At 31.3% G+C, this 27,707-nt stretch overlaps 1 protein-coding gene across 4 annotated transcripts in view; it reads right to left on the bottom strand.

The window, feature by feature from the left end:
• Window positions 1-27,707, bottom strand: part of LOC117178064 — a 374,841-nt gene that overhangs the window by 14,528 nt on the left and 332,606 nt on the right. For 3 of the 4 annotated variants that reach the window (XM_033369286.1, XM_033369285.1, XM_033369283.1), the window contains exons 4-6: window positions 21,644-21,814; window positions 19,269-19,349; window positions 14,769-14,954 (exon numbers count right to left, since the gene is read on the bottom strand). In XM_033369286.1, the coding sequence (XP_033225177.1) occupies window positions 14,769-14,954; window positions 19,269-19,349; window positions 21,644-21,814 (438 nt within the window). The remainder of the gene's footprint in view (window positions 1-14,768; window positions 14,955-19,268; window positions 19,350-21,643; window positions 21,815-27,707) is intronic. The other variant, XM_033369287.1, reaches the window with a different exon arrangement.

Below are 27,707 nucleotides of genomic sequence, written 5' to 3' on the forward strand. Positions count from 1 at the left end.
AAATATGCTTCCTTTCTTGTCAAATGAAACTTATTTTTCAATAGTTTATTCAATTGCAAATACATTCAAACAAATTTCTGATTAATATTTACGATCATCTTCAAACTACCACCGAACTGTGAAGCTAAAGAAGCCATTTTTGAAGATCCAGTCGTAAGAACTTAAATTTAGAAAACTTGAATGATTTTTTTTATTATGACACGAGGTCGTTTATGCACATGAAATTTGCAACATCATCTTGAATTTTCATAAAAATTAAAGCAGTGCTGAATTGTGCGGCTAAACAGATAAAATTTAGGAAAATAAATCTCTTTAATGTCTAAATTCAAATTAAAGAAAAAAAAGAGACAGAGAGAAGAAAGAAGAAGGCAACCTTCACATCTCCTACGCACTTTTTTTTCTCTCGTCTTTGATTATATTTAGTATTCGGTTTTTTAATGAGAATATCCTGAAATAAACAGAAACGTTGGCAGATTTTTATAAAAAACCTTTTAATTTAGATTTTTAAAAAATAAAAAAATAAAAAGGTAAGAAAAAAGTAATAAAGGAAATTTAGAAGTGTCCCTCTCTTCATTTCCTCTTTCTTTATTTTTTATTTCATTTCTTTATTTATTTAAATCGAGACACTTAAAAACATATTGTCTCAAGTTGATTGTTGGATTCTTTTCATTTTGTAGTAATTTCGCAGTTAAGGGTAAATAGTTTCTACAGAAAATAGAAATTTGAGCAAAATTCACAACAAAAAACTTTGTTTTAACAAGAACGTGCTTTACAGTTGGTATTTGATCTTATTGATTGCTATTGATCAATTAAAAAAGGAATCAATTTATTAAAAATAACTATTAAATCAACAGAAATGAGGGTAAAGCATTAAGCAAATATGCTTTGGAATCAATATAAATGATATTTAATCAATAGAAATTGTCCATTAAAAAAAAATAAATCAATAAAAAAAAGTTCGACTCAATAAACAGAAATGACATTAAATTAATAGAAAACGTTATTCAATCAATAGAAATAATACTAAATTGACAAAAAATGTTACTGAATCAAAATCAATGGTAAGGCAATAAATGTGATATCAAATCAATGAGGAATACTATAAAATTATTTAAAATATACTAAATCAATATAAATAATCCTAAATCATTACAAAATGTTATTGATTTAATATAAATTAGATGGAATCCATAATAATAGTATTGTGCCAATATAAATGAGATTACTTCAATAGAAATGATAATAAATCATTTTTAAGAAACGCTCTAAATAAAAAGAAAATGTTAATCAATCAATAGAAATGATATTAAATTAATAAAAATACCACTAAATTTTAGAAAATTATAATAGTTCAATGTAAATGTCATTGAGCACAAAAATTATCTTAAATCAATAAAAAAAGCTATTATGTCAATAAAAAGGTTATTAAACCAATATAAATGATAGTAAATCATTAAAAAATGCTATTGAGTTGATAGAAATAATACGAAAACAATAAAAAATCTTATTGTACCAATATAAATGACATTAAATCAATAACAAATACCATCAAATCAATAAAAATGTTATGAGATTACTAGAAATGATAGTAAAGTAATAAGGAAATCTGATCTTTAATCAATAGACGCTACATTGAATCAATAGAAATGATAGAAAAGCAATAAAAATATTAAATCCATAGGAATATTAATTTAATAGAAATTAAAATCACTTTAAAAATTATATTATATCAATAGAAATGAAGTAACATTAATTAAAATTTTATAATATCAACAAAAAATGATATTTAGTTCATGAGAAATCCTTTTATATTATTAGGAATAATATTAAATCAATAAAAACATTATAGACTCAATACAAATTATATAAAATTAATAAAAGATGCTATTGGAACAATATAAATATTAAATAAATAAAAAATGCTATTGAATTAACAAAAATTAATATAAATTATAATTTATTTTTTATAAATATAAATGACTAATTATAGATTCAAATTACATTAAACCAATAAAAATACTAAAAATGATATTAAATCACTAAAAAATACAATTAAACAAATAGAAATTCTGTTATGTCAACACAAAATTATACTAAATAATTTAAAAATTCTTTTCGATTGATAGAAATTATACTGAATGATTGATATTAAATCAATAAAAGAATGCCATTAAATCAATGAAAATGCTGTTAAATCTACTGAAATCATATTAGGTCAATAAATATGTTAGTGAATCATTAGAAATGATATCAAAACAATAATAAAATATGCTATTGAATGAATAGACATTATATTGAAACAATAGAAATAAAACCAAAATAAAATGCTATTAAATAGTATAACTTGTATAATATCAATAAAAAATGCTATAAAATCCATCAAAATGTCATTGAATCAATAGAAATGATACTAAATCAATCAGAAATGCTTTTTCATCGATAGAAATTGTATTAAATTGATATAAAGGTACAATAAAAAACGACATTAAATCAATAAAAATTTAATTGAATCAATATAAATTACACTGTCTATAAAAAGTTGTTTTGAATCAATCAAAATTATGTCAAATCAATAAAAATTGATATTGAACTAATACCAAATTTATTGAATCTATAACTTTGATGAAATAGCAAGTCTTTCATTGATTCAAATAATATTAAATCAATAAAAATACTATAAATAGAAGAAAAACAATACTAATTTACTAAAAATACAATTAAATTAATAGAAACGATGTTAAATCAATACAAATTATATTGTATTAATAAAAAATTATACTAAAATAATAAAAGATGCTATGAAGTCAATAGAAAGGTTATTACGTCCATATAAATGATACTAAATCATTTAAAAATTCTATTGAATTGATAGAAATTATACTGAATCAATAAGAAATGACAATTTATCAAAATAAATGATACTAAATCAATGAAAAAATCAATCAATTTTATTGTATCATTCGTAAAGATATCAAATCAAAAAGAAAATTAGCATTTGAATGAATAGACATCACATTGAATCAATAAAAATGATATGAAACAAAAGCCAATTGCTATTCAATCAAAATAGAAATTATACTAATTCAATAGAAATGATATTAAGTTACTGAAAAATGATACCAAATCAAGATAAATTATATACTAAGAATAAAAAATGCTATGGAATCCATTAAAATGTTCTTGAATCAATAGAAATGATACTAAATCAGTAAAAAAATGCTTTTTAATTGATAAAAATTATATTAAATTAATATAAAGGTACACTAAAAAACGAGATTAAATCACTAAAAATTTAATTGAATCAATATAAATTATACTAAATCAATAAAAAATGCTATTGTATTAATATAAATGATACGCAATCAGAACTCATTATATTGAATCAACAGAAATTATACCAAATCAATTAAAAATAGTTTTGAATCAGTCAATATTATATTAAACCAAAAAAAATTGATATTGAACTAATACAAAGTTTTATAGAATCAATATCATTGCTGAGATAGCAGATCTTTTATTGCATCAAATATACACACTATAAAATATAAAGCATCCCTTTTACCTAATTATTCCTATACTAAATATTAATTTGAATCAATAAAAAACATGCTCTCGAACGAGATCTATTGATTCATTAGCAATTTTCATTTTCCACAGTGTGGAACCAATTTTTCGTATGCGACAACATCTTGTGTTTTATACTACCCACGCAAATTTTTTCAGCAAAAAAGATGAAGCTGCTTCTTCCAAAAACGTTTCTTCTCTTACAAAATTAGACATTTCCAAAACATCTTTCACGGCAAAATAGAGCACAAATCTCGCCCTATTCGGCAAAACTGAAATTTTTCCGAAAATTCAAGATTACGTTGTAAATTTTGTGGACACAGGTCGTTTAGCCAAATAATGAGGATGGCAGGGTCAACTATCGGCCAGCCACTAGCTCACTAATAACTCTGTTGGTAATCAGCATACGCTATTCGGTGTTTTAGTAGTGTGAATGGCGTGTTAGGGGGTTAGGAAATGAGACAAGCAAACGTGGGTTCCTTTCGCCAGGGGAGCTTAGAGCATGTCCTCTCAGAGCATACACTTACTTAAGCTAGTATACATGTATGTACATTTACGGTGCACGCACGTGGAGGTAGTAAAGAGCATTACAGACACACAGAATTCAATCTATATCCGTCGAGGCAAACCTCGGTCTGCCTATACGTGACACACATTTCCATGGAAATATGGATAGACGAGTAAATTGACGGATGCAGAATAGGGTTGTTCCTAAGCTCGTAAATTCCCCATTCTACAACCCTTCGCGAGAAAGTCAAGACTTTTTCCCTCCTTATGCAAAACAAACTAATCTCTTCTTGGAAAGTTGCAACTGCTGAAACGTTTACTTTATCCACTTCAATTAGAGTTCTATTCTAGTTTCTCCCCAGTTGATAATTGCAGAGAGGAACAACCCTTTTGTGGATACAAATAAAAAATATAAAAAAAAAACAACAACTGGAAAACAGTGGGTGAGTGGTGTCTTTGAAAGTGGTGAAAGGAAGTACTTTCTTCAAATCGTTAATGTTTTAGAGGCTGAATACAAAATTCGCAGTTTTGCCGGTTATTTATGATGACACACTTTAAAGAAACCAATTCACAGAAGAAAGTTGACTCGTTAGCGTAGAGATAGCGTGTATAATGCAGCATGCAAGATTTGTGTATCCCCTTTGACTTTAGAATCCCGTCATTAGTTTCAGATTTACTTTTTGTTCGTTGGCATCCTTCTTAACAAATTTCTCGTTTCTACGTAGGCTGTATGAATGTTTATAATGTAATTGTGTATGAAAGAGTGTGGCATTGGTGTAATTGAGTTTGAAAATCGTTTAGGTTTAGCTGTTTAAAACTGATTACCTTTCCTCTTTTTTTGCAATTACACATTACGCATTCAAAAACTGAGAAAAAAAAACTTTGTTCTTCTCGAGAAAAGTTCTGACATCTGTGCGCGGTTTTGAGGATGAAAATATTCTTACCACGCAAGGAAAAATAAATTTAAAATCATAGAGAGCGAGCTGAAAGAAGGAACAAGAATGTCAAAGAGAAGATGGAAACATGTGACTCGTGTTGTTTGGAAAGTGTGAGTGTGTCTACGTGAATGGACACAGTAAGTCCCTTAGATATTTTTTTATCTAAAGTTGGAGAAAAATGCTGCAAATTGACAACTACAATTATACGACGGATAATCTTTATCCGGATCGCGATCAAAATTATTTTCCCTTCGGATAATTGCATTTTTTAATTGTTTTCAGCGTTTTTAGCCAACTTCGGATAGAAAATATCTCGGGGACGTACTGTGGAAACAACGTTTTCGTGAGCATATTCAAACAAAATGTATAAATTGTACATACAGACAATATAAATATGTAAAATTGTCATGCGTTTGCGTAAAAGCCCCTTCTCCTATAGCTGTAAAATAAACACTGGGTCACTGATCAAAAATTAATAAATTAGTGAATAAGGCATGAACTAAAATCATAAGAAACACAGTCGCTGCTGGCAACGAGAGTCGAGTATTCTTCAGAAAAGAGTTTTCATTTTTCCCTAAGCTTCTTTTCTGTCATATACTCGCTCTCTCAACAATCGATATAAGCTGCTTAGCTGAAAATTAATAGAAGAGGCTGATTCTCCATGTTTGCGAAAAAGGCAACTTATGTAAAAAAGATATCAATATTCACGATAGCTACAAGGAGAAATCCGATTATTATCAAATTACCAAAAGAGATTGGATAAAGAAACAAATGGAATGGTTTAAAGGTAGAGGATATTAAGAGGAATTTCTAAAGAAGTACACAGTAAATCCCCGATATATTAAATATCTAAGGTTGGATAAATACGCTGCAAACAATTGAAAATTATCCGGTGGTGGATAATTTTTATTGCGAGGCGAATACAAATTGTTTGCAAAGTTTTTATCCAAATTCAGATAAATAATGTTTCGGGGATTCACTGTTCACAGAGTAAACCCCGAGATATTATTTATCTGAAGTTGGATAAAAGTGCTGCAATCAATTGAGGATTAAAGTTATCGATCGGCAGATAATTTTTATCGCGAGATGGATAACAATATCGCGAGGATTTCCTGTGTGTAGGGTATTTCCCCGAGATATTATTCATCTGAAGTTGCATAAAAGTGCTGCAATCATTTGAAAACTATAATTATCCGACGGCAGATAAATTTTATCAGGAGGCGGATAAAAACATTTCGGGGATTTACTGTATAAATAGTAAATCCTCGAAATATTATTCATCTAAAGTTGGATAAAAACGCTGAAAATAATCCAAACTAAAATTATCCGACGGCAGAGAATTTTTATCACGAAGCGGACACAAATTGTTTGCAGCGCTTTTATCCAATTTCAGATGAATAATAACTCGGGGATTTACTGTCTATACAGTAGATCCCTGAGATATATAATTTATCTGATGTTGGATAAAAACGCTGCGAAAGAATCACTTTTATCCGACTCCTGATAAAAATTACCTGCAGTCGGATAATTGTAGTTTTCAATTGTTTTCAGCGCTTTTATCCAATTTCAGATAAATAATATTTTAGGGATTTATTTTGTTTGCACAGTGAATCCTCGTTGGTATATCTGAAGTTGGATAAAAACGCTGCAAAAGAATAATTTTTATCCGACTCCTGATAAAAATTATCTGCCGTCGGATAACTGTAGTTTTTAATTACTTGCAGCATTATTATTCAACACCAGATAAATAACATCTTGGGGATTGACTCCGTACACGGTAAATCCCTGAGATATTTTAATCCGCTTCCTGATTAAAAATTATCTGCCGTCGGATAACTTTAGTTTTCAATTTTTTGCAGCGTTTTTATCCGCTTCCTGATAAAAATTATCCGCCGTCGGATAATTGCAGTTTTCAATTGTTTGCAGCGCTTTTACCCAACTTCAGACAAATAATATCTCGGGGACGTACTGTGTAAATAAACATTTTGCGAAAAGTGCGCAGCTATATCGGAAAAGATGTTAAAAATTAAGAAAGATTTCTACTTGGCATACTTGGCAACTACTATCTCGATTAATTCTACTATTAGGTATCCTCGACCGGCTAGAAAATTGTTTTCGTTATTGTTCAAGATTGTTCAATTCGAGCTGATCGAGGTATTAGAGATATTAATATTCCACAAATAAACGGCATATAGACAGGCAGCAGGCAGTTGTAATTTGAGAGTATAATTCGGAAATGCTAAGATTTGAGGAAAAGGGAGGAAAACTTTCGAGTCTTGGTGGGATGAGGGTTTGTGTAACATCAAAGGAATGTGCATCCGCCATGGCATTTTCTTATACGTATGTGAGATAGAAAAAAAGGAGAAAAACTACTGACAGAAAATCTATTTGTAGCCATATTTCAACTGCGATAAGCTTAGAGACTCTCTACCATTTGATGCTGTTTCTTGTACGAGCTTTGTGACAGGAGAATGCGACTTGTAGTGGTCGTGGAATGAACTATTGTTCGGAAGGAACGTAAAATGACGGAGGCACATTTCTGTTCGATAAAGGATCATAGCAACAGGTACCTACACACTCACAAATGAAAGTACATACGCCCTAGACGATAATACACAAAAAATTTTGCAAGTGATGTTTGAATTTGCCAACGAACAATTTTATTCCGGCCTGACGTTATATGTGCAAATGGAAAATCGCGTATGTGTCAGCAAGTTTTATCACAACAATTTTGAATTAGCAATTTCGATTTAGCAGTTTCGATTTCTCGCTACCGAACACGTCGCGTGTTTGCATGTGTAACCAGAAAATTGAATTTTGCAGGATAGGGCAAATAATAATAAAAAAAATTAATCCATAGCGTTCATTCGACTAAAGCAAAACAGAAATAGGCCAAGAGCTTACTGAGTTTGGTGATCTTAAGAACTTATCAGTCAATAAAGAGAGTCTATGATTCGATTTCAATCTGAATTATATTTGTTTTATTTAAATCCATCATCAAGAGGTGTTGCGTGACTCGTTCTCAATGCGAGTCATCGCTGTTACATCATCACAAATAGTTTATTATTATTCATTATCATTATTATTATTATTATTATCATTATAATTAATCGTCATCATCGTCGTCGTCGTTGTCGTTTTTCTCTCTCTGTTATACTCCTTTAATTACTTATTACTCCATAGTGTTATCGGTAGCATCGACTAAACAAATTACTCTTTTTTCTTCTTCTTTCTTTCATTAATTGTATCGTCTTTTCAAAATGGAACTTATTTTTCTTGATCGATTTGTTCAAGACTCGAAACGAATACGACGAAACGTACGTTTATGCTAGGATGGAGAGGAAACTAGGATTGTGGTTTAGACTCTAGGAATGAGAACAGTTTGGAAACAGTTGAGACGGAAAGGGAAAGTAGTAGACGTTAGAATGTGTCCGGAGGCAAATTTCGAAATTCGACGTGCAGAATTATCCTTCTTCTTTTTAAGAATCTTTATCTTTAGTGAAGTTCACTGTGAGAAAGCTTTTTTTGTCAAAAGATTCTGAGAGAGAAATATATTAAATTATAAACTAGATAAATTTCTAAGGATTGGATAATAATTTTTTTTTTAATTTACTGAAAAATTCGAAAATCGTCGAAGTAAACAGTTACGATATTGAAAAACGAGCATTCTAAAACTAGAACAATACGTAAACTTGTGCGTATGTTTATCAAATAAATAAAGTAAAAAATATCACATTGTTTTTTTTTCATATTCTAAATTGTCATTAAACTTTCTCACTGTGCAATACGTTCCACGTTTTTTGATACTTTCTGGGTGTGGAAAAAAAATTGTTTTCGATCTTTGCTACCGGTCTACTGATCATACAAAATATAAACAATCAATTTGTTAACCTACCTACTATCTATACATATGTCTGCATGTTCGTATGCATGAACGAACTTGCGTACGCGCATCGTGTACATAGAATTACCTGCATACGTACATATGCGAGTGTGTAAATGTGTGTGCGTGTCTACACAACCAAGAAAGAAGCACTTCAATTTTATTGTAGGTCGAAGCGCAAATTTTTCTCTGAGATTCTAAACCCGTCAAAAGAAAAAGAAAAGAAAAAGAAAGTAGAGAAAATATCAATAGTTTTCAAAAATATAATTTCTACTTATTATTCACTTATTGTTCAAGGAATATAAAAACTAAAAGTATTATCACAATTTATTGTCAAGGCTATAAAATTTGTTTGCAGAGCAATTAGCGATCCTCGAGATTTTATTTATCTTCGGATAATTATTATCCGGCTCGTGATAAACATTATTTGCTTTCGGATAATTGTAGTTTTCAATTGTTTTCAGCGTTTTTATCCAACTTGAGATAAATAATATCTCGGGGACGTACTGCGTAGGTGTAATAGAGTTGCGCTAATCCGCTCTCTAGCAATAAATTTTCGCTTCGACAACCAATTTCAAATGATTTGCTCGATTCCATTTCGTGAACACACACACCCACATAAATATGTATGTACTTTTTTTAATATATATTTATATATAAATATGTATGAATAATAACTCTACTATAGAAGTTACAGTTTCCATCGAATTAAATTTGTGCAACCATGAACAATAAAGAAAGAATCGGTACAATTACGAATATAATAAATAACAGTAATGTATCAGCGTTCAGGTAAATAAGTGCAGGCCTGACCGACTGAAGAGTCAAGATACAATATTCAAAATGTAGTAGTAACGTAGTAATATAATTCTTTTTTTAATGCGTTACGATCCACGTACACTCGAATTACCTACTTTCCATTCAATCCATTAGTTACACTTGCACATATAAAACCGTTTTTCTTTCTCTTTTTTTTCTGTTTTTACTTTTTTAATGTTAAGGTCCGAATTGTTTTTCCTATATCATGGCGGGAGGAGTTGAGGTTTTGCTTGTCTGGCAGAAACAATGCGAAGAGGAATAGGAGAGGAATACCTTTTCGATCGCACATTTTATTTTTTAGTTGGAGAGTTGGGATTTGCAATCTGTCTACGTTAACGCCACTTTTGTTCTCATTACTCCTTTACTTCGAGTGACAGAGGAAAATCATAATTGCAATAATTATTGACTATTCTAGAAATACGAACTGTGTTGTGTACATATAGGTATTCCTAAATATATTTTCTTTATCAATGAGAGGACGCGAGATGTGCATCGCTGATTCAAGTCGAGTTTTATATTGTTAGAGTACATCAAAATCCATTAGGTTGGACCTGCCACTGCAAAGTCCCAGCCGAATCAGCGACGCACATCTTGCGACGCACATCTCGCGACGCTCATCTCGCCACATCTCCTTGTAAGTTTATTTTAATTTACAGAAATCTATGTATACAGAAGATTTTTCATTTCGAGGGACAAGCGGAAAGACTACTCTCTGTACTTGAAAATTTAAAAATAAAAATGGTGCTTGAGGAAGAAAATTATATTTGAAAAGTGCGCATACCAACTGTCAGTTTCCTACAATAAATTTACTAGATTATTATTATTGATTCTGACAGTTAAAAAAAATTTGTATTCAAATTATGCAAGTTGAAGAAATAATGACTATGCAGAAAGTGCTCGAAGATATGATACAAAGTTGATAATGACAATCGTAAGTATTTATACCCGTATGAAATGTATAAAAATAAGAATTTTGAATATTTCTCTCAGCTAGGATACAAAACAAACTTTCCATAAAAATATCTAAATTCTCGAAACTTATTCTACATACTAATTCATTGCATCGTCATAAAAACAAAGAAAATGACAGAGGCTTGCGTTTCCCTTTTAAAAAAAAAGGTTAACCATAAATGAAAATATGCTTCCTATAGCTTCGATATTAGTTTCACTAGTCATTTACTTTATTCTTGAATTGATAAACACTAAACAGTACATTGTTACTGTAATTATTTGATTTACCGATAGGTACGTATTTTTCAGGATTTTTTTTTAAATTTTATTTAATTCTACAGTGTATGATTAGGTTTGCTAAACTTACAGGGAACGACTTTTGAAGGCTTCTCTTAAAATCGATCCCTTCTTTGCAATGGTACTTAAATTAGCTATTCTTTATTAGTAGCTAAGCTGGGCCGATTCTATAGATAAATATCTACCTTACCGACTAAATTTCAAGAATATTCTTAATGACGTCACAAAATATTCTAGAAGTCGGTAAAGCAGGAATTTTTATATAGAACCAGTCCTGTTCAACTTCTTTCATTTTAAGTTAATAAACAATGCCGTCCATTATCTTCCTCTTATTTCTTTTCGCATATAAACCCTATTCATTTTCTAAATAGAAAAAAAAAACAGTCGACCCGATGTGTTTTCAAAACAACAGATCTTTTTCGTTTAAAAAAATGAAAGAATCACAAAAATTGAATTCCTAGATCAATATAATTCTTAGACTAATAATTTAATTGCTTTAATTATCGAATTAATCAATTTATGTCGTTGAAGTGTTTGTGCTTTAATTAATACCTAATAAAGCTTCGTCAGCTCACAGTCGTTCAACACAGGGAATGAGTAAATAAATAAACCAATATTAAATTGAACAGTAAATATAAAATTGATAAAATTAAATATGGCCTTGACTAGATGTTTATCCGATCGAAAATTAACTGGAAAAAGGCTTATTTTTTATATAAAATTATATTAGTACTATATTTTCTGCACGATTTAAACAAAAAATTTCTAAAGTTTTTTATAGAGATTCTAATCTTATTTAAGTTGACCCTTTCGACAGGCGAAGCATATCTTTATGATTCTGAAGGTATTGACGTCATATGGTTTGAAATTTTTTGTTCACTTCTTGAATACAAATTCAGAATAATTTAGTTCTGAATAAGAATTTTTGATTTTTTTGCCTATTAGAACCACGGTGACTTTTTTTCCAGCTTTTAAAAGTGAAACTATTTTGAAATTTTATAATTATACCTTTAAAAATTTTAAATAAGGAAATTTTTATTCTAACGCTCAATAATTTACACGTTTAAAATGAAAGCTTTCACAACTTTTTATTTAAACAATGTTTATATAAATGCTATTTAAATTTAAAAATCACATTTTAATGTATGGAATTTTTGAAAATAAAACTAAGAATCCAGCGGCCAAATTTGGACAACCACCATAAAGTGCTCCAATTTACTTAGAAAATTGGCGTCTTCACATTAAAAAAAAAACAGTTAATAACTTCCCTCCCAACTTAATAAAAATGTAAATAAAAAAAATGTATCCTTCCAAATTATAAAATATCGAAAACGAAAATTTCCTCCCTTCCAACTCGATAAAACTCTAAAAATATAAAATGTCTCTCTACGAATTTTTAAAAAGTGAAACTATTATCAAATTTAAACTTTTACACTTAAAACTGAAATCATTTTTCATCCAGAATTTTTTCTCTAACACTCAATAATTTACATATTTAAAATGGACGCTTTCACAATTTTTTAATTAAAGAATTTTAATTTAAATGCTATCAAACTAAAAAATTTTAAATATAATATTTATAAATTTTAATTCATTAAAAATTTCTCCCTTTCATATGAATACTGAAAATAACAAATTTGCTCCTAGTTCAATTAAAAAACGTTTATAAAAAATTGGCATTTTCCAGTTCAGAAGGAAAATTAAAAATTCTTCCCTTAAATCACATAAAAATGTTTAAAATGTTTTAAAAATAGCAGTTTCCAATTCAGGAAAAATTGAAAACCAAAATTTGTTCCTTTCCAACTCAATAAAAATGTTAAAAATACAAAAAAATTATCTTTACAAATCATTAAATATTGGAAACAAAAACTTCCTTCTTGCCTACTACTTTAATTTTGAAACAAAAATGACACACTTTTTTAGGTAATAGTTGATCTTTATATAAAAAAAAAACAACTTAATTTTGAACCTAAAACTTGATTTTTAAACCCAAAAAACGAATGTTCAACAAAAAATTTAATTTTCAAACAAAAAATATGACTTTTTAACTAAATTTCTTATTTTCGAAAAAAAAAAGTTTTCTATAAAAGCGTTCAATGTTCAATGAAACACTTGATTTTAAACAAAACACAAAAATTGCCAAAAATGTGATTAAACCAAAAATGATTTTTAAACTAAATAAGAAACGAATTTTCTGCTAAAAGATTGGATACTTAATCCGAAAGCATAAATTTTAATTCACAAAAATTTATTTTTATAAAGTTCACTTTCAACCAAAAATTTACAATTTCTTCATTTAAAACTGAACACAAATTTAAAAAGCAAACAAGTTCATCTTTTAATTAGTAAAAAAAATAATAATAAAAAACTTTTTGCCTACTTAAAAAAAAGAATTGTCAAATTAAAACTTTTATACTTTTTTTTATATATCCCTTTAGGATGAATTACTTTTCAAGAAGCATTTTTACAGTTAAATATTGCTAAATTAAAAAAAAAAACAATTTTTTACAATTGAAAAATTTCAAATTTAATGGGTTAAGATTAAAAATATCTTAGACTGAAACAATATTTAAATAGGACATTAAATAAAATAAAAACTTAATTTGAAAACCATTAATTAATTCATCAGTTTATCAACTTAAACAAAGTTTTATTTAAAAATTTTAAATTTCAAGACTATTAATTTCGAATTGCTTAAATCTTTAAAACCGTATTTTAAAATTCTTGAAATTGAGAATGTATATACACTGTTAAGACATTTCCCTTTCGGGGTAGGCGTGACTTACTCGGTGGGGGAAAGCAGTAATGTCTGGAAGGGATAGAGAATTTTCAGATTGATACAGAATTCGCGTGTTATTTATGTAAATAACACGTTCGTTCCGTAACACTGCTCAGACCCAGGTTGCTGATCAATCTCTCTAGCAACCACCCCAGGTGAAGATCCTCACAAAGTCGTTATCTAAGGTTCCCCACTTGGGCCCATTAGTGGCCAAGGTCTTTTGTTTCACGATTAAAAAAAGGCCTAAAATGTTGCCGATTTAAAAAAATTCCCGGTCGTTTTCCGATTTCCTTAACCGTGGAAAACTTCAGAACATACACTGTCGAAAGAGCCAAGAAAAAACATAAACAAAATGCTAAAAATACGACTTTAGGTTTTAATGATTTTAAAACAAATTTGGATTAAAATGACTAAAAAACATCCTTTCCTTGCTATAAAGTACCTATCTATACCAATAAATGAATATCAGTGCCTTCGCAGACTCGAGAAATGAGGCTCCGCCCTCAGTAAGTCTCCTTCTGCCTAAGGCCTCAACCTATCAAAAATTAGCTTTCGAAGATCGGGCCCATTTACCCCTAATTGAAACCCAGTTCGCTGAATCTCGAGGGGTAGAAAAATTAAGGGCCCTACCCACTCAGACCCAACTCCCCGCCCTAAATTTAAAAAATCGCACTCAGCCCGAAAAGTCGAAATAAGACGGTTACGTGCGAACGTAAATGGGGACATAAGGCCCCTCGTAGTACGCGTGAACGTAGACTAGATTGTGGAGGGGATTGAGATTGGGGTGGGGATTGTGTAGTGGGGTACAGACAGAGGAGGTGGTGGTGGTGGGGCTGGTGGTGATGGTGGGCGATGGGGACTGATTGACAGATTGCATCGTGGAGACGGGCGACACTCGATTTTGGGGACCGCCGGCTGAAACCTGGTATACGGTTGCTCGCGGTCTGGTGGGCCCAGTCATCGGGCACTGGGCCCCAGCGGCGCCATGTTGGGCCCCAGGTTGTCGAATGTAGTTTGATGGTAGACATACCTCGAGGCGATCTGTTCGCGGCATCTTCTGCGGCATCGCCACCGTCTGCTGCACCACTCCGAGGGGACTCCCCACTCCCGTGGGGTCCGCCGGCCCCATTATCGCCGGCATTATCGGACTGGGCGCGAAGTACGGACTGTATGTGTTGCCCACCTGCGGCATGCCTGTCAGGTACGGATTGGTCGCCTGTGGAAAAGACACCCGGACAACATCCAGGAAAATCGAATTAGAACTGAGGGCTTCAGCTTTATTTTTTATGGTTAGCCCTACAGAGTTGCACCCATTTTTCATTCTTATTTCTAGCACGCTTTCTTCAGGCATTCTTCACTTTTAATTTGACTGTCTTTCAGCCTGGTGGTTGCAAGAATCTTGTGGAAATGGAGAATGTGATTTAAAAAATGATAGAATTTTCGTTTTTTATTTTTAATCATAAGAAGCTCAGACTTCACAGCTTATATTGCTATAAAAACAAGGGAAACAGGGTGGACTTTTTGATAAAATAGGGAAACAAAAGGGGATACAATTTTTTTTAATAAAATGAATGCAGTTACTATATTTACTTCAATTTGAATTGCTTTAATTTCCTACGATTTCAATTTAGTTTGAAAAAATAAATCTTGAATAAGAAAAAAATCGATTTTTCAACAAAATAGTTCAACTTTCAACCAAAGAGAAGAATTCTCAACAAAAATAATGAATCTTCAAACGAAACGATGAATTATTAACCAAAAATGTATTAGATGATACTTCAACAAAACAGTGTTATTGGCATTCAAAGCAATTGAATTTTCAAACCAAAAAATGGCATTTTTGTATTTTAAAAAACAAATTTTCAACAGAAAAGGTAATTTTGAAACAAATAATTGAATTTTCGACTTCATTTTTATATTTTGAAAGTAAAAAGACGAATAATTCACAAAGCAGTTGAATTTTTTATAAAAAACTTAATTTTGAACCAAAAAAATGAATTTCCAAACACAAATAAAAATTGCAATATGATATTTGAATGTTCTAATAAACAACTGAATTTTCAAACCATAAAAAATTGATTTTTCAATAGAAAAGGTAATTTTGAACGAAAAATTGAATTTTCTACAAAACGTTTGAACTTCAAATTAAAAATATGAATTCTCAACAAAAAAAATTAATTTTCAACTAGATTTTAAACTTTTGAGACCAAAAAAGACCATCTTGTATATAAACCTTGAATTTTTAACTAAACCATTGCTTCTTAAAACTAAACAAAAATTCTAATTTCCTTCTAAGCAATTGACATTTTAACCCAAAAATATACATTTTAAACAAAGAATTTATTTTCAAAAAGTTAATCTTCAACCAAATAGTAATAATTTTTAACCGAAAATATAACAGCAAACTTTTAAACACGAGAAGAAAAATATTCCACTAAATTTTTAATTAAAAAAAAACGATTTTCGATAAGAACAACATTTTTTTTAGATAATTAACAAAAAAATAAAATTTTTAACATGAGAATAGGAATTTTCTGTTAAATTATCAAAAAATAATTAAATTTGCAACTAAAAATATATAACCGTAGACTTTAAAACCCGAAGGTTGAATTTTTAACCATAAAATATTAATTTTTCATTCAAAATTTAGTTTTTAACCAAATAGTCGAATTTTCGACCAAAAAAGACGCTTTTCAACGAAATAATTGATTTTTTAAGCAAATAATAATAATTATCAACCTAAAAAAATCTTTCTAATTAAAAATGTAACTAGACTTTTAAATACGAAGACTAAAAATTCAACAAAAAATTAATTTTCAATTAAGAAAGGTGACTTTCAAAAAAAATTCAAACAAATAATCAATATTCAAGCCAAACAGAATTTTTTTAGAAAACAGTTCAATTTCAAAAATATATATTTTTTAATTTTTAATAAAATAATTGAAGTTCGACGAAAATAGATAAATTGTTAGAAGAGGGTTAAATTTTTAACAGTAATTTATTTTCAAGCAAGAAAGAGGGATTCACGATCCAAAAACATAATAATAGGCGAAATATTGTCAAGTCTGAAATCCAATGAGAAAAACTTTAATTAAACATTTTCGTTTTTTTTTTAATTATAACCTAGATCCAATTTTATGGTCTATTCACTATTGAGATACTTTGCACCACCAATTCCTTCCGCTCCTTCATTTATTCCGCCAACTTGAACTTTACTCAAAGCATTCCTCTTCATATCATTCTCTTTCAAGTGCAAGCTGTGTATTTAGCATTTAATTTAATGGCAAGCGAAGGTAAAACGGTTCTCAGCAAAGTTTCAGTATACTGAACACAAACGAAAAGGAGACTCTTATGTGCGATTATACATGTAGGTGAAACCAGTACGAGATAAGTACCAGTACGAGATGAATACCAGTCTTATTTTTAGTAGAAAGACTGATAACGAGTTTCATTATCAGCGTTTTTACCAGTAGCTTGCAATTTTTGAATTGTAGAGATTGAAATTGAGGAGGAGAAGAAAGATGAGGAGGAGGCTGAGGAGGAGGAAGAGTATGAGGAGTAGGAGGAGAGAGAGGATGAGACGGTTGAGGATAATGAGGAGGTGATGGCGGAGGAGGAAGAGGATGAGAAGGAGGACGAGGAGGAGTAAGAGTAGCAAGACGAGACGGAGGAGGAAAAGGAGTAGGGGGAGGATGAGAAGAAGGATGAGGAGGTGGTGAAGGAGAGGAATGAAAAGGATGACGAGGAGGAGGAAGATGGGAAGGAAGAGTATTCACCGGTTCAAAACTAATTATTCATAACCGTTCCCAAAACTTTAAATGATATATACTAAAGTCTTAATAAAACTCTAGACAAATTTAAAAAAAAATTCCTTTATTAACACCATTGTTGTTTCCTAAACGTAAAAATAAAGATTTACGATCCCAAAATTCTTTTTATGGAGGATTTGATAGTTTTGCTATCCGCCTCGTACTGGTTACCCCTATAAGATGTACCTTTTAAACAAATATCAAATTTCGATCCCTCATGCCAAGTCATTGATAAGGTCCTATAAATTAGAAGTTTCATCTCCTTTATGTACACGTGTAACGTCATACATAATTCAGGAGGTAAAATCTGCCTCGCACGTTTCAAAAGCACAGGTAAAGGTTCATTAGCGTTACACAAAGAGCTCGTGTTCCCCGGTGTTCAGGTACATCCTGTCAAAACAAGCCTCAGTCCAACATGCTTCCAACAAATCAAAACACACCTACTAATTCTATTACGATTAACTGACACATCATGCTTAAATTAGCGCTGCAAACATTTCATAACAACTTTATTATCAGCATTAACAAAATTTTGTTAGAAATTACCATATTTTTAAATGAGTGTACGTTAGGTATAGTATTGAACTTAAAAAACCATAATTATTCTTATCTTCGATAGTGACACTAGATTTAGGAGTATATAGGATTCTGATCGACATAATTCTGAATGATTTTCAAATATTCTTTCCAAAATAAAAATAAAATATGAAATTATAACAATTTTTGGACATTAATCATTCAGCTTGAAGAATTCTGAATCTGCTCTTAGAATATGTATTAAAAAAGACATAGTTTGATTTAAACAAAATTAATTTAATCAAACGTATTGCAATTTTTATGGTTTTGATATTTAATTTTAAATCATGAATGTTTGCAGAACTTTAAATCATACATTAGAATGAATAATCTACATTGTGGTTTTATCTCTGATACTAAATAAACCTTTTGCTAAAAAATATATTGACTACTAGCAGAGACTTACTGCTTCAGAGAAGGCTTTTCGTTATTTTTATCTAAAAATTAATTCAAACCAACTTTTATAATAATAAAAAAATAAGATGGATAAGTCAGTGCAAAATTACATTAAATAATAATTAATTAATTTACCCCTCCATTATTTCGATTGCTCCATACAATATAAAATCAAGTTCGATAAGTCCGTATAAATAATCAAGTTTCAGACGCTTCGTTGAAATCAAGTCTATTTTGATCGATTTTAACTTTATGTGATAAAATAAAGAAAAAGAAGCCATGCTGCAGCGCAATATGTTCATTTATTATGCAAAAAATCAAGCTTTAAAAAAAAACTTGATTTAATATCACACAGAGCAGTCGAATCATTTGTTAGTACTTAAAACAATATAATTGAGAATGGATATATCGACTGCTCCGTAAAATTTGTAATACAGTTCGGTCACGTCCGTGGAAAAAATCAAGCTTTAGTTGTCCCGTATATAGAATCAAGTCTATTTTGATATTTTGGCTTTTGGTGGTAAAATATAGAAAAGACGGCCATTGAAAAAAATCAGGCCGTTAGAAAAATACACTTGATTCCATACGTAGAACTAAAAACGGATTCCATGTGGTATGAAGCAATCAAAATGATGGCGAAAAAATAGAGAAAGGGGTAGAAATGTGCGACTAATTATGAATAGAAAGCCTTTTCTGGAACAGTAGTTAACTAAAAAAATTAGTGAAAGCCAACCAAAACCAGGAGTTACCATAAAGGCGTGGGTAGCGAGTAGTTGCTGCTGGATTTGCTGTTGAAGGTGATGGTGTGGTGGCGTAGGAGCTGGGGACTCCTGTTCACCAATGACGTTATTGGAGAACACACCAACAATCAACCACAACCACGAGCGCCACAGCGGCAAACATAGGGAACAGACAGGCAGTCATACGTGTATTATGGGCTCGATGTCATCACGTGGCACGACGATAATTATTCGTACATTAGGGACAGATTTGCAGGAGAATGTTAATCAATTCAAATGCAAAACGCTCCCCTTTTTTAATTATGCCTACTACGTCGTGCGATTATTTGCTCCTTATAAGCGTGTCTCTGTGTAAACTCACAAGGACATGATCAGAGTTAGATTTTTTTTAATTTCATGAAAACCTTGTATCATAGCTGACTTTGCCCCGAACTTTAGCCGCCTTTACCTTGTTCCATGGCCCATTTTACCTTGTACTATAGCCGAGTTTTCCTCGTACCATAGTCAACTTTACCCCGAACTCCAGACGAATTTACCTCGAACTCAAGTCGAATTTACCTCGAACTCTAGTTGTTTTTACCACAAACTCTAGTTGCTTTCCACCCGAACTCTAGTAGTATTTACCCCGAACTTAAGTAGACTTGACCCTGAACTGTTGTCGCCTTTACCCCGAACTCTAGTCGCCGTTATCAAATACCCTAGCCAAAATTACCGCGAAATCTAGTAGTCTTTACCCCGAACTCTAATCACCTTTACCAGATACCATAGGCCAAATTGGCCTTTACCTCGAACTTTTGTCGACTTTACCAGATACCCTAGCCGACATATCCCGAACTCTAGCCGACTTTACCCTCTTCTATAGGGGTATTTTATTTTCTTAATATTTTTTTTAACATTGAAATTTGCAACCAGATTTTCCCTTCAGATTCCCGACTAAATAATAAAAAAAAGGGTAAACGAGAACAAGGTAAATTTAGCGGTAGAAGAAAAAAGTTCCCAAACCAAAATTAAATTCCCGAGATTTTCCCATTTAAATAAAATCCCCCGGGTTTCTCACGATTGTCCCGATCTCAGTCCGCTAGATACCCTGATTTTATTAAGCTTTAAATTTTGCATTTGTTTATATTTTTCTTTGTTCCTCTATTTAAAAATATATAATGTCTGTTTTTTGGTACTTAAATGTTTTATTATTAAATTTTAATGTAAAATTTGGTCAAAATAAAATTCTTAACACTTATTTTTTATCTTTAAGCGGTTTTTAAACTCGTGGTGAAGTGCCTTAATTTTTTAAATTCCAACATGAAATTCGTTCCTCCTAATAATTAATTGTTTTAAAAAATATTCTTTTCATCCAATGGATTCACAGTAGGAATTTTATTGTAATCAAAAAAAAATCCCAAATCTGATCACCTCCTTGTCATTCCATCATCCACCATTTCACAATTCTCAAAAAAGTCAACTTTTTTAGAAGGAAAATTCTAAACTTTAATCTCGAATTCATTTTTAAATATTAAAGATTTAAAAAAATAAATCATAAAAGTTCTTCGAAAGATTGTGAAGTGGTTTTTAGATGTTTTCAAAATATCGAAACTATATATAATTAATAATTGTATGATTGCCCTTAATTGTGTCCTCTTCATGAAATATAAAAAAACGGTAAGAAATGTGCTTGTGAAAGGCTTGTTTTTTAGTCTAGTTCTGATCAGACAGAAAATTATTGACGTTCACACGAAAGTAACATCATTCAGACCTGTATAAACGGAAAAATAAAAAATGAAAAGAATTCTAATTAACTAATAAAAGAGAGACTATTTCAGAATCAAATACCTAATTTAGAATAAAAATTCAAATTCAAATTGCTGAACTAAATTAAGAATGAAAATGTGTTTTCGATCACAAAAAAAATACTTAACAGGCCTGAAGGACGTGAGAGAAAAACTTGAAAAAACTTGATAAATGAAAGCCAAAGCGTGACATAATCGCTATAATGACACTGACAAAAAAACATGCGGCGTGCTAACTCCTTTGTAAGTAGTTTATAATCTCGATGATGCGTGTCAGTCCAAAACCAGAAAGTGGAGAAAAAAATCGGAAATAATGATTTTTAAAATTTTGAAACCCGTTAAAATGTAAATTCAGAGTTTTTGAAAAAATGAAACTTTAACAATCTCTAAAGAGAAGAAATAGGATAACAAATTAATTGGGGATAAGATTTTTTTTAGGACCAAACATGCACCAACGAGAACTACACAGAACTTGACTATCTAGATGGAGAATTCTAATGGCAATGGTCAACAAGGGATTGAGATCTCGCGAATGAGATAAAGCTGTGGGCGTGTAGTAAAGTGAAGAATGATGCAAAAAAAAATTGTTAATTGACGTACCACTGTGGGCACCTGACCAGGTACAAGGGTTTGGCCCGGAGTTAGCCCCATTTGTTGCATTAGGGCATTCTTCAGCGCCAGATGATTCCGACCATTTATCAGCAGCTGGTCTTTCAAATGCTGTGGAGGATGGAAGTACTTGCAGGGAGGCTTTTCCCGATTACATCGTCCCTGGAAAAGAAAAAAAGAACCAAGGATTAAATCTAAGTAGGATAATAATTAACTTTCTTCTAGGTATATGAATTTAGTTCTGAATCCTTTTTTACTTTTATTGTTTTAATTAAACTTTACGATCTAGGGTCAATTTACTATGTTTAGGTGTTGTTACAAAATAGGAAGCACCGGTGGGAATATAACCCACGCTCCTTTGGGGCGTGGGTTATTATTTGAGTATTACCGTAAAAAGGGGAAAGGAGGACATGCGAAACTTTGAATTTCATGAATTTTATTGAATTTTCTGGTTGATAGAGTTGAATTTCGAAACAATTAGTTGAACTTTCAAACCGAAGAGATGATTTTTTTACAATATAATTGAATTTTCATAAAAAAGAAAAGATTAAGCTTCAAGCAAAAACAGTTGCACTTTTAAACAAACAGTTGACTCCTAAAGTTAAAAAGGATAATTCTTTGGAACAAAGCTAAAAATTTAACCAAAAAGATCAGTTTTCAAGCAAGAACTTTTCGATAAAAATAAAATAATTTTCTAAACCAAATGGAAAAATTTTTGGTACAAATGTCAAAAGTTAAATTTTCAACCAAAAAATACGACTTTCAAAGCATATACTTAAATTTTCGGCAAAATAATTAAAATTTTAAAAAACTTCTTGAATTTCGTAATCGAACATTGAATTGGAAAATAGCTATCAGCCAAAAAGTTAAACTTCTCAACCAAACCAGAATTATTTTTAACCAAAAAAAAAAAGATCAAATTTTTACCAAAAGAGATAATTTTTTTAAATTAAAAAGGCAAATTTTTAACAAATGAGTTAAATTTTTATCCCAAACAGATTTTTCAGACAGATGAGAAGAAAAATGTTACCAAATTGTCGAAATTGCATGCAATTATTATTTTTCAACAAAATAAACTATATCCAAAATAACTATATTCTCGAAATTAGAAACATTTGCATTTCCAAACTTAAGAAGACGACTTTTGGGAAAATTCTGGAAACCAAATAGTTGATTTTTAAACTAAAAATAATAAATTTTTAACCAAAGATGATATATATTTAAATTATCACTTGAAAACATTAATTAAAAAAATTTAACAATACAGTAAATTTTGCAACCAAGGATATGAATCTCCAAGGGTAAAATTAAAATTTCAAATAAGAGAGCTGAATTCTAAACCAAAAGTAGAATAGTAGACTCTGCCAGTAAAAATAATTACCTTAAAATAAAAAATACTTAAATTTCCTTAATGGGTTCTATTAATTCAGTTCGCAATTAAGCGAAAAACGAGAAAAAGGGAACTTTCCTACAAACGAGGGGAAAAGACAAAAACAGGGGAAAAAGTGTAAAGTTTAAAAGAAAGTCAAGAAAAAATGTTCTCCTCGTCCTCATCGGGATAAAAAGGTAATGCAAAATAGAAAAATCTTGATGAAAAATTTTGAAAACAATACTTGTAATTTAAATTTCCCGCTATAATTGATTTTACCATAATTATGCCGCGTAATTTGAATTTCAAAATATTCTTTCATTTTTTTTAAAAGTTACACTCCTCGATACTAATTTGAAAGCAAGAAAAATTCTAACATTCCTACTATGAACTGAACGCTGTATCTGTAGACAAGAATGTAAAACTCTTCGTTAGAATTTAAATTTAAGAATATTTTTTTTGTTTTGTTTAAAAGCTATACACCTAAATACTAATTTGGCAAGCAAGCAAAATCCTGATATGAACTCCTGAAGTAAGCGCTGTTTCTGTTTACAAGCAACGCAAAACTCTTCGTTAGAAACTCAAACAGAAAGCTGCTCTCATATCATGGAATTGTGTTAAGTCGAGCGCGCGACTTGGCAAACTGAACTCGGATTTTGATATCAAGCTATACGTGGTATAATCTCACGAGATGGTTACTAAAGGTGCCGTTTAATAACTACAGACCTCTCGATGACAGTTTCTTGCTGAAGGATTTTGCTCGCATATACAGAGTGCTCATCATCCCTAATATCACAAAGTGCTCTTCATTTAGTCTGCATTGTAAGCTTGAAACTCAGAAGGATATTCTCATAGCATGACATATTTTGTTGAGAAACAAGCCTCAGAGGCAAATGGATAATGTAAGAGGAAGACCAAGAGAAGCTAGCAGCTGGAGTGAGGAAAGCGATGATACTAATTAGAATCTAATAATATTGGCTAAGGTAAGTTTACCAGAGAGAATACTGATAGAGAGTCAAGCACATGGTACAAACATTTTAAGCCCAGGCCACCACCTAAGTCTTCGAGAAAGCCAACGGCTTTGGGTAATAACTGTCTGTGAACACCAATTCCTGGGTTTATGTATTGCCTAATTGAAACCTAGCTTATGCTGCAAGACTTGTATTAATTTAGGTAATTAGCTAAAATTCGCCAAATTTTATTTGATTAGGTTGTGGATTTCAGAAAAACACCTTACGTCATTCTTGATGACCCCTAACAAAATGGTTTACAAATTAGTGAAACTACTGGATCTTCTGATGAGCGTTTTTCAATCCCAATTTTGATGATGATCTCCCAGGGTTGATAGCTGAGAATAAAGTTCCAAATGTTGCGAATGAAGTGTGAAATTCGGGTTGGAGGCTAAGATCCTAAGGTTGGTTTAGAGCGAGTCTTTTTCACCTTGATAAAACCCTGACATGAAGGTGGTCGGCGAACACGATCCTTCAGACCCGAACTAACCCCAGTTTATGACCCTCTGCCTTGTCACCTTCGTCCTCCATCCCATGCCACTCGGGGCCTACTATCCTTCATCGTATTCGTCGTTGCAGCACGCCGAGAGCCAAGCACCCAGTGGAGTTAGGGTGCAAGATTACTAGGATTTGCGCCTAGATTTGCATATCGATTTTCCGCCGAGCGACGCTTCGTATACGGCGGCAAACGGCGTACAATTTGCCTTAATTTCGTGGAGCGACACCAGATATTGCCTGCCTTCCCATATCAACCTGTCCTCACGTGCAGTATGGAAGTCATGAGAAAGAATTATCTTCGCAAAAAAAAAGACTTACAAACAGGCTTGGGTTCAAAGTTTCGAACCACGAAACCTACTTTACCGACATTGAGAACATTCTACAGCTGTAGTGGTTCATATCCGTTCTAAGTTATTAGAACGTTCTAGAATGTTCTAGTATGTTCTCGAATGTTTCCAATGATGTCACAAAATGATATAGCGCATATGTGAGAAACGAATTTGCGTAAACAACTTCAAGGTGATTTCTTATCTTAATTGAGCATTTTGACTAAACACTTTCAAGGTTATACTTTTCTTTTTTTTTCTCATAAATATTTAGCACAATAGAAAATGCAAAGACAAATGGAAATATAAACTTGAAAGTGTTTACGCGAAATGCTTAATTGAGATAAGAGATAACCTTGAAGTTGTTTATGCAAATTCATCTCTCATAATTATGGATTATCATTTTGTTGTTTCATCGGGATCCTTTGCGGACATTTTCGACACTCACTGCGTATACGAATCGAAGTATCACTTGGAATCGATTTTCGGGCACCAGGAGAATAGCAACAAGAACAAACTCATCTGAACTGAAAAAGAACAGATTTCTTAAGGAAAAAATACGAAGAGAACCTTCTTCAACGGAACTGATTTATTTTTCGACAAAAATACTGCCAAAAAATAGTTCCCAAAAATCGAATCACGTTTTGAAATATGATAACAAAATTATCAGATACTGAATGACTGCAATAATAACTTAATAATTTGAGAATAATAAGAAAGAATTAATAATAACAAAAATATTTAAAAATCAGTGAGAATGATTGATTTTCGAATATTCTTTACACAATTAAAATAAACTATATAAATAATATAATAAATAATATAATAAATAAATTTTTCTACTATTTTCAACTTGAAACTACTGAGCAATTATAACAAAATTTGAAACAGGGGAAATCCACTGATTTTTCATGAAATAAATCCTTTTTCTAAATATTTTTTTCCGAGCCGATTTCGCATCCCAACCCCCGGCAACGTTTACAGAGTCACGTGGCATTTGCCACGAAGGGGCTTCAAATCACATACGTTCTTTAATAGGATCAAACACTTGCGAGACTGGCAGCCCTAATTGTGGCAAAAAAACTAGTTCCCGTAATTAAAAAAATGTTAAAACAATTTATGGGCCCAGGATATTCACTGTCGGAACGCTGTCTCTCAATGGAGATCTAACAAAAATTAGTTCTAAAAACACTGTTCTGGTCCAATAGCTTTTTGAAATGATCGTCAAGTGTAAGAGAGGTTTCTATATTAGAATAAAAAAAGTAAAACAAGAAATCTTAAGAAAATATAAATCAGAGTTGCTTCTGCTCAAATCGATATTTTTTCAATATATAAAACCTCCAATCTCAAGATTACCAGTTAAAAAAACGAACCCGCTTCTCATCTCGGCAATGCCGGTATGGCAGACGAATAGCTTTCTTCGGGAATGCAACATTAAAAGCAAAGAGAGTATTCTCAGTCTGGATTTATTTTGAAAGAAAATGGAACATCATGAGAGAAAGCGATCAATATCAGTCAGGGAAATAATTGAGCAAACTGGAAGAGTGGAAAGTCAAAACAATCAAGGAAAACGCAACTTGTTCAAAAGATTCTTTGCCGACTGATTATTGCGAGAATGAAAGCTTTCTTTTTTTGCTATTATCGAAACCTGGCAATTATTCGTTCATTCGCTGGTTCTATCGACTAAAAATATTTATCGCCTCCCTTGTTACGGAATACACATCGCGAATCCTTCCTCATTCGGATCGACTTTTTTTTTACTTACGAGCATGTAAACGTTTTCCCTCCATCTCTGATATGAATATGACCATTCCTTCCAGACAAGAATAAAACAGTTTCTCGTTCTCAGGTTCATAAAACTTTTTTATGTGTCCAAGGTCCACTTTAGCGACGTCCTTATATCTCCATAAAATGTGCGATTGGAACATTTTCTCGAAATGTATTGTCGAATTAAGAGGATTTATTTCTTTCTCTGATAAGAGAGAATAGAGAAAATGGAGTGTCCATGAATTTTCGAAAATCAGAACTACAAAAATAGGTTAGAATAACTCAGTAAAATTATTTAGAAGTGAAAAAAGGAGCAAACTTGTTATACTTCTTTTAATTTTTAATTCAAATCCACCATCTAGGCTCAATTTGATTCGTGTTTGCGTTTAGTAGCAAAATATGTGACAGCAGTGAGAGTCTTCCTCAAATCCATATTTCAGATTTCTAATTTAGTTATTTAATATCCGACATATACATTTATGGATGAATGTTATGTTAACGAGGGGGGGATTCAGAGATATGTAGAATCTTTGATATTATCAGCGCCTCCTACTATCACTGGTAATTTTGTCCTGCCTGCAATCCCAACATCCGTTTATTAGTAATTTATCCATTTATAATAGAGAGACAATACTCATAAATAAGCAGCTGCAATGTTTAATAATTCACGCCCTGCTCGAATATCCTGCTCGATATTTATTGAATTCAGTGGACTTGCTAGTTGGCAAATCACACTGCTTCTGTATATGTTTTTTAAACACACAACACACAGATAGAGAGCTTTATGGCAATGCGTATCCATTTCAATCAGATATGTCGCAGCGAAATACGATTTTTGATCGTGCTGATAAAAACAGAGTGTTTGTACGCAACTATATATTTACATTATCGCGGAATTTTTACATATTTTCAGATCCGTCGAGTAGTATGAGGACAGCGGTTTTTCGACGATCGTCAACATTTTTTCAATTTGTGTTGAGCTCATTCTGTAATTCAGCAACAATAAATTCAATTCCTAATTAGGATTACCTGAATAATAATGGAATCTCAAAATAGAACCTCTTATGAGATGGCTAAGTTAATCA

The sequence above is a fragment of the Belonocnema kinseyi genome, chromosome 8 (genome assembly GCF_010883055.1).
Source record: "Belonocnema kinseyi isolate 2016_QV_RU_SX_M_011 chromosome 8, B_treatae_v1, whole genome shotgun sequence".
Taxonomy (NCBI): domain Eukaryota; kingdom Metazoa; phylum Arthropoda; class Insecta; order Hymenoptera; family Cynipidae; genus Belonocnema; species Belonocnema kinseyi.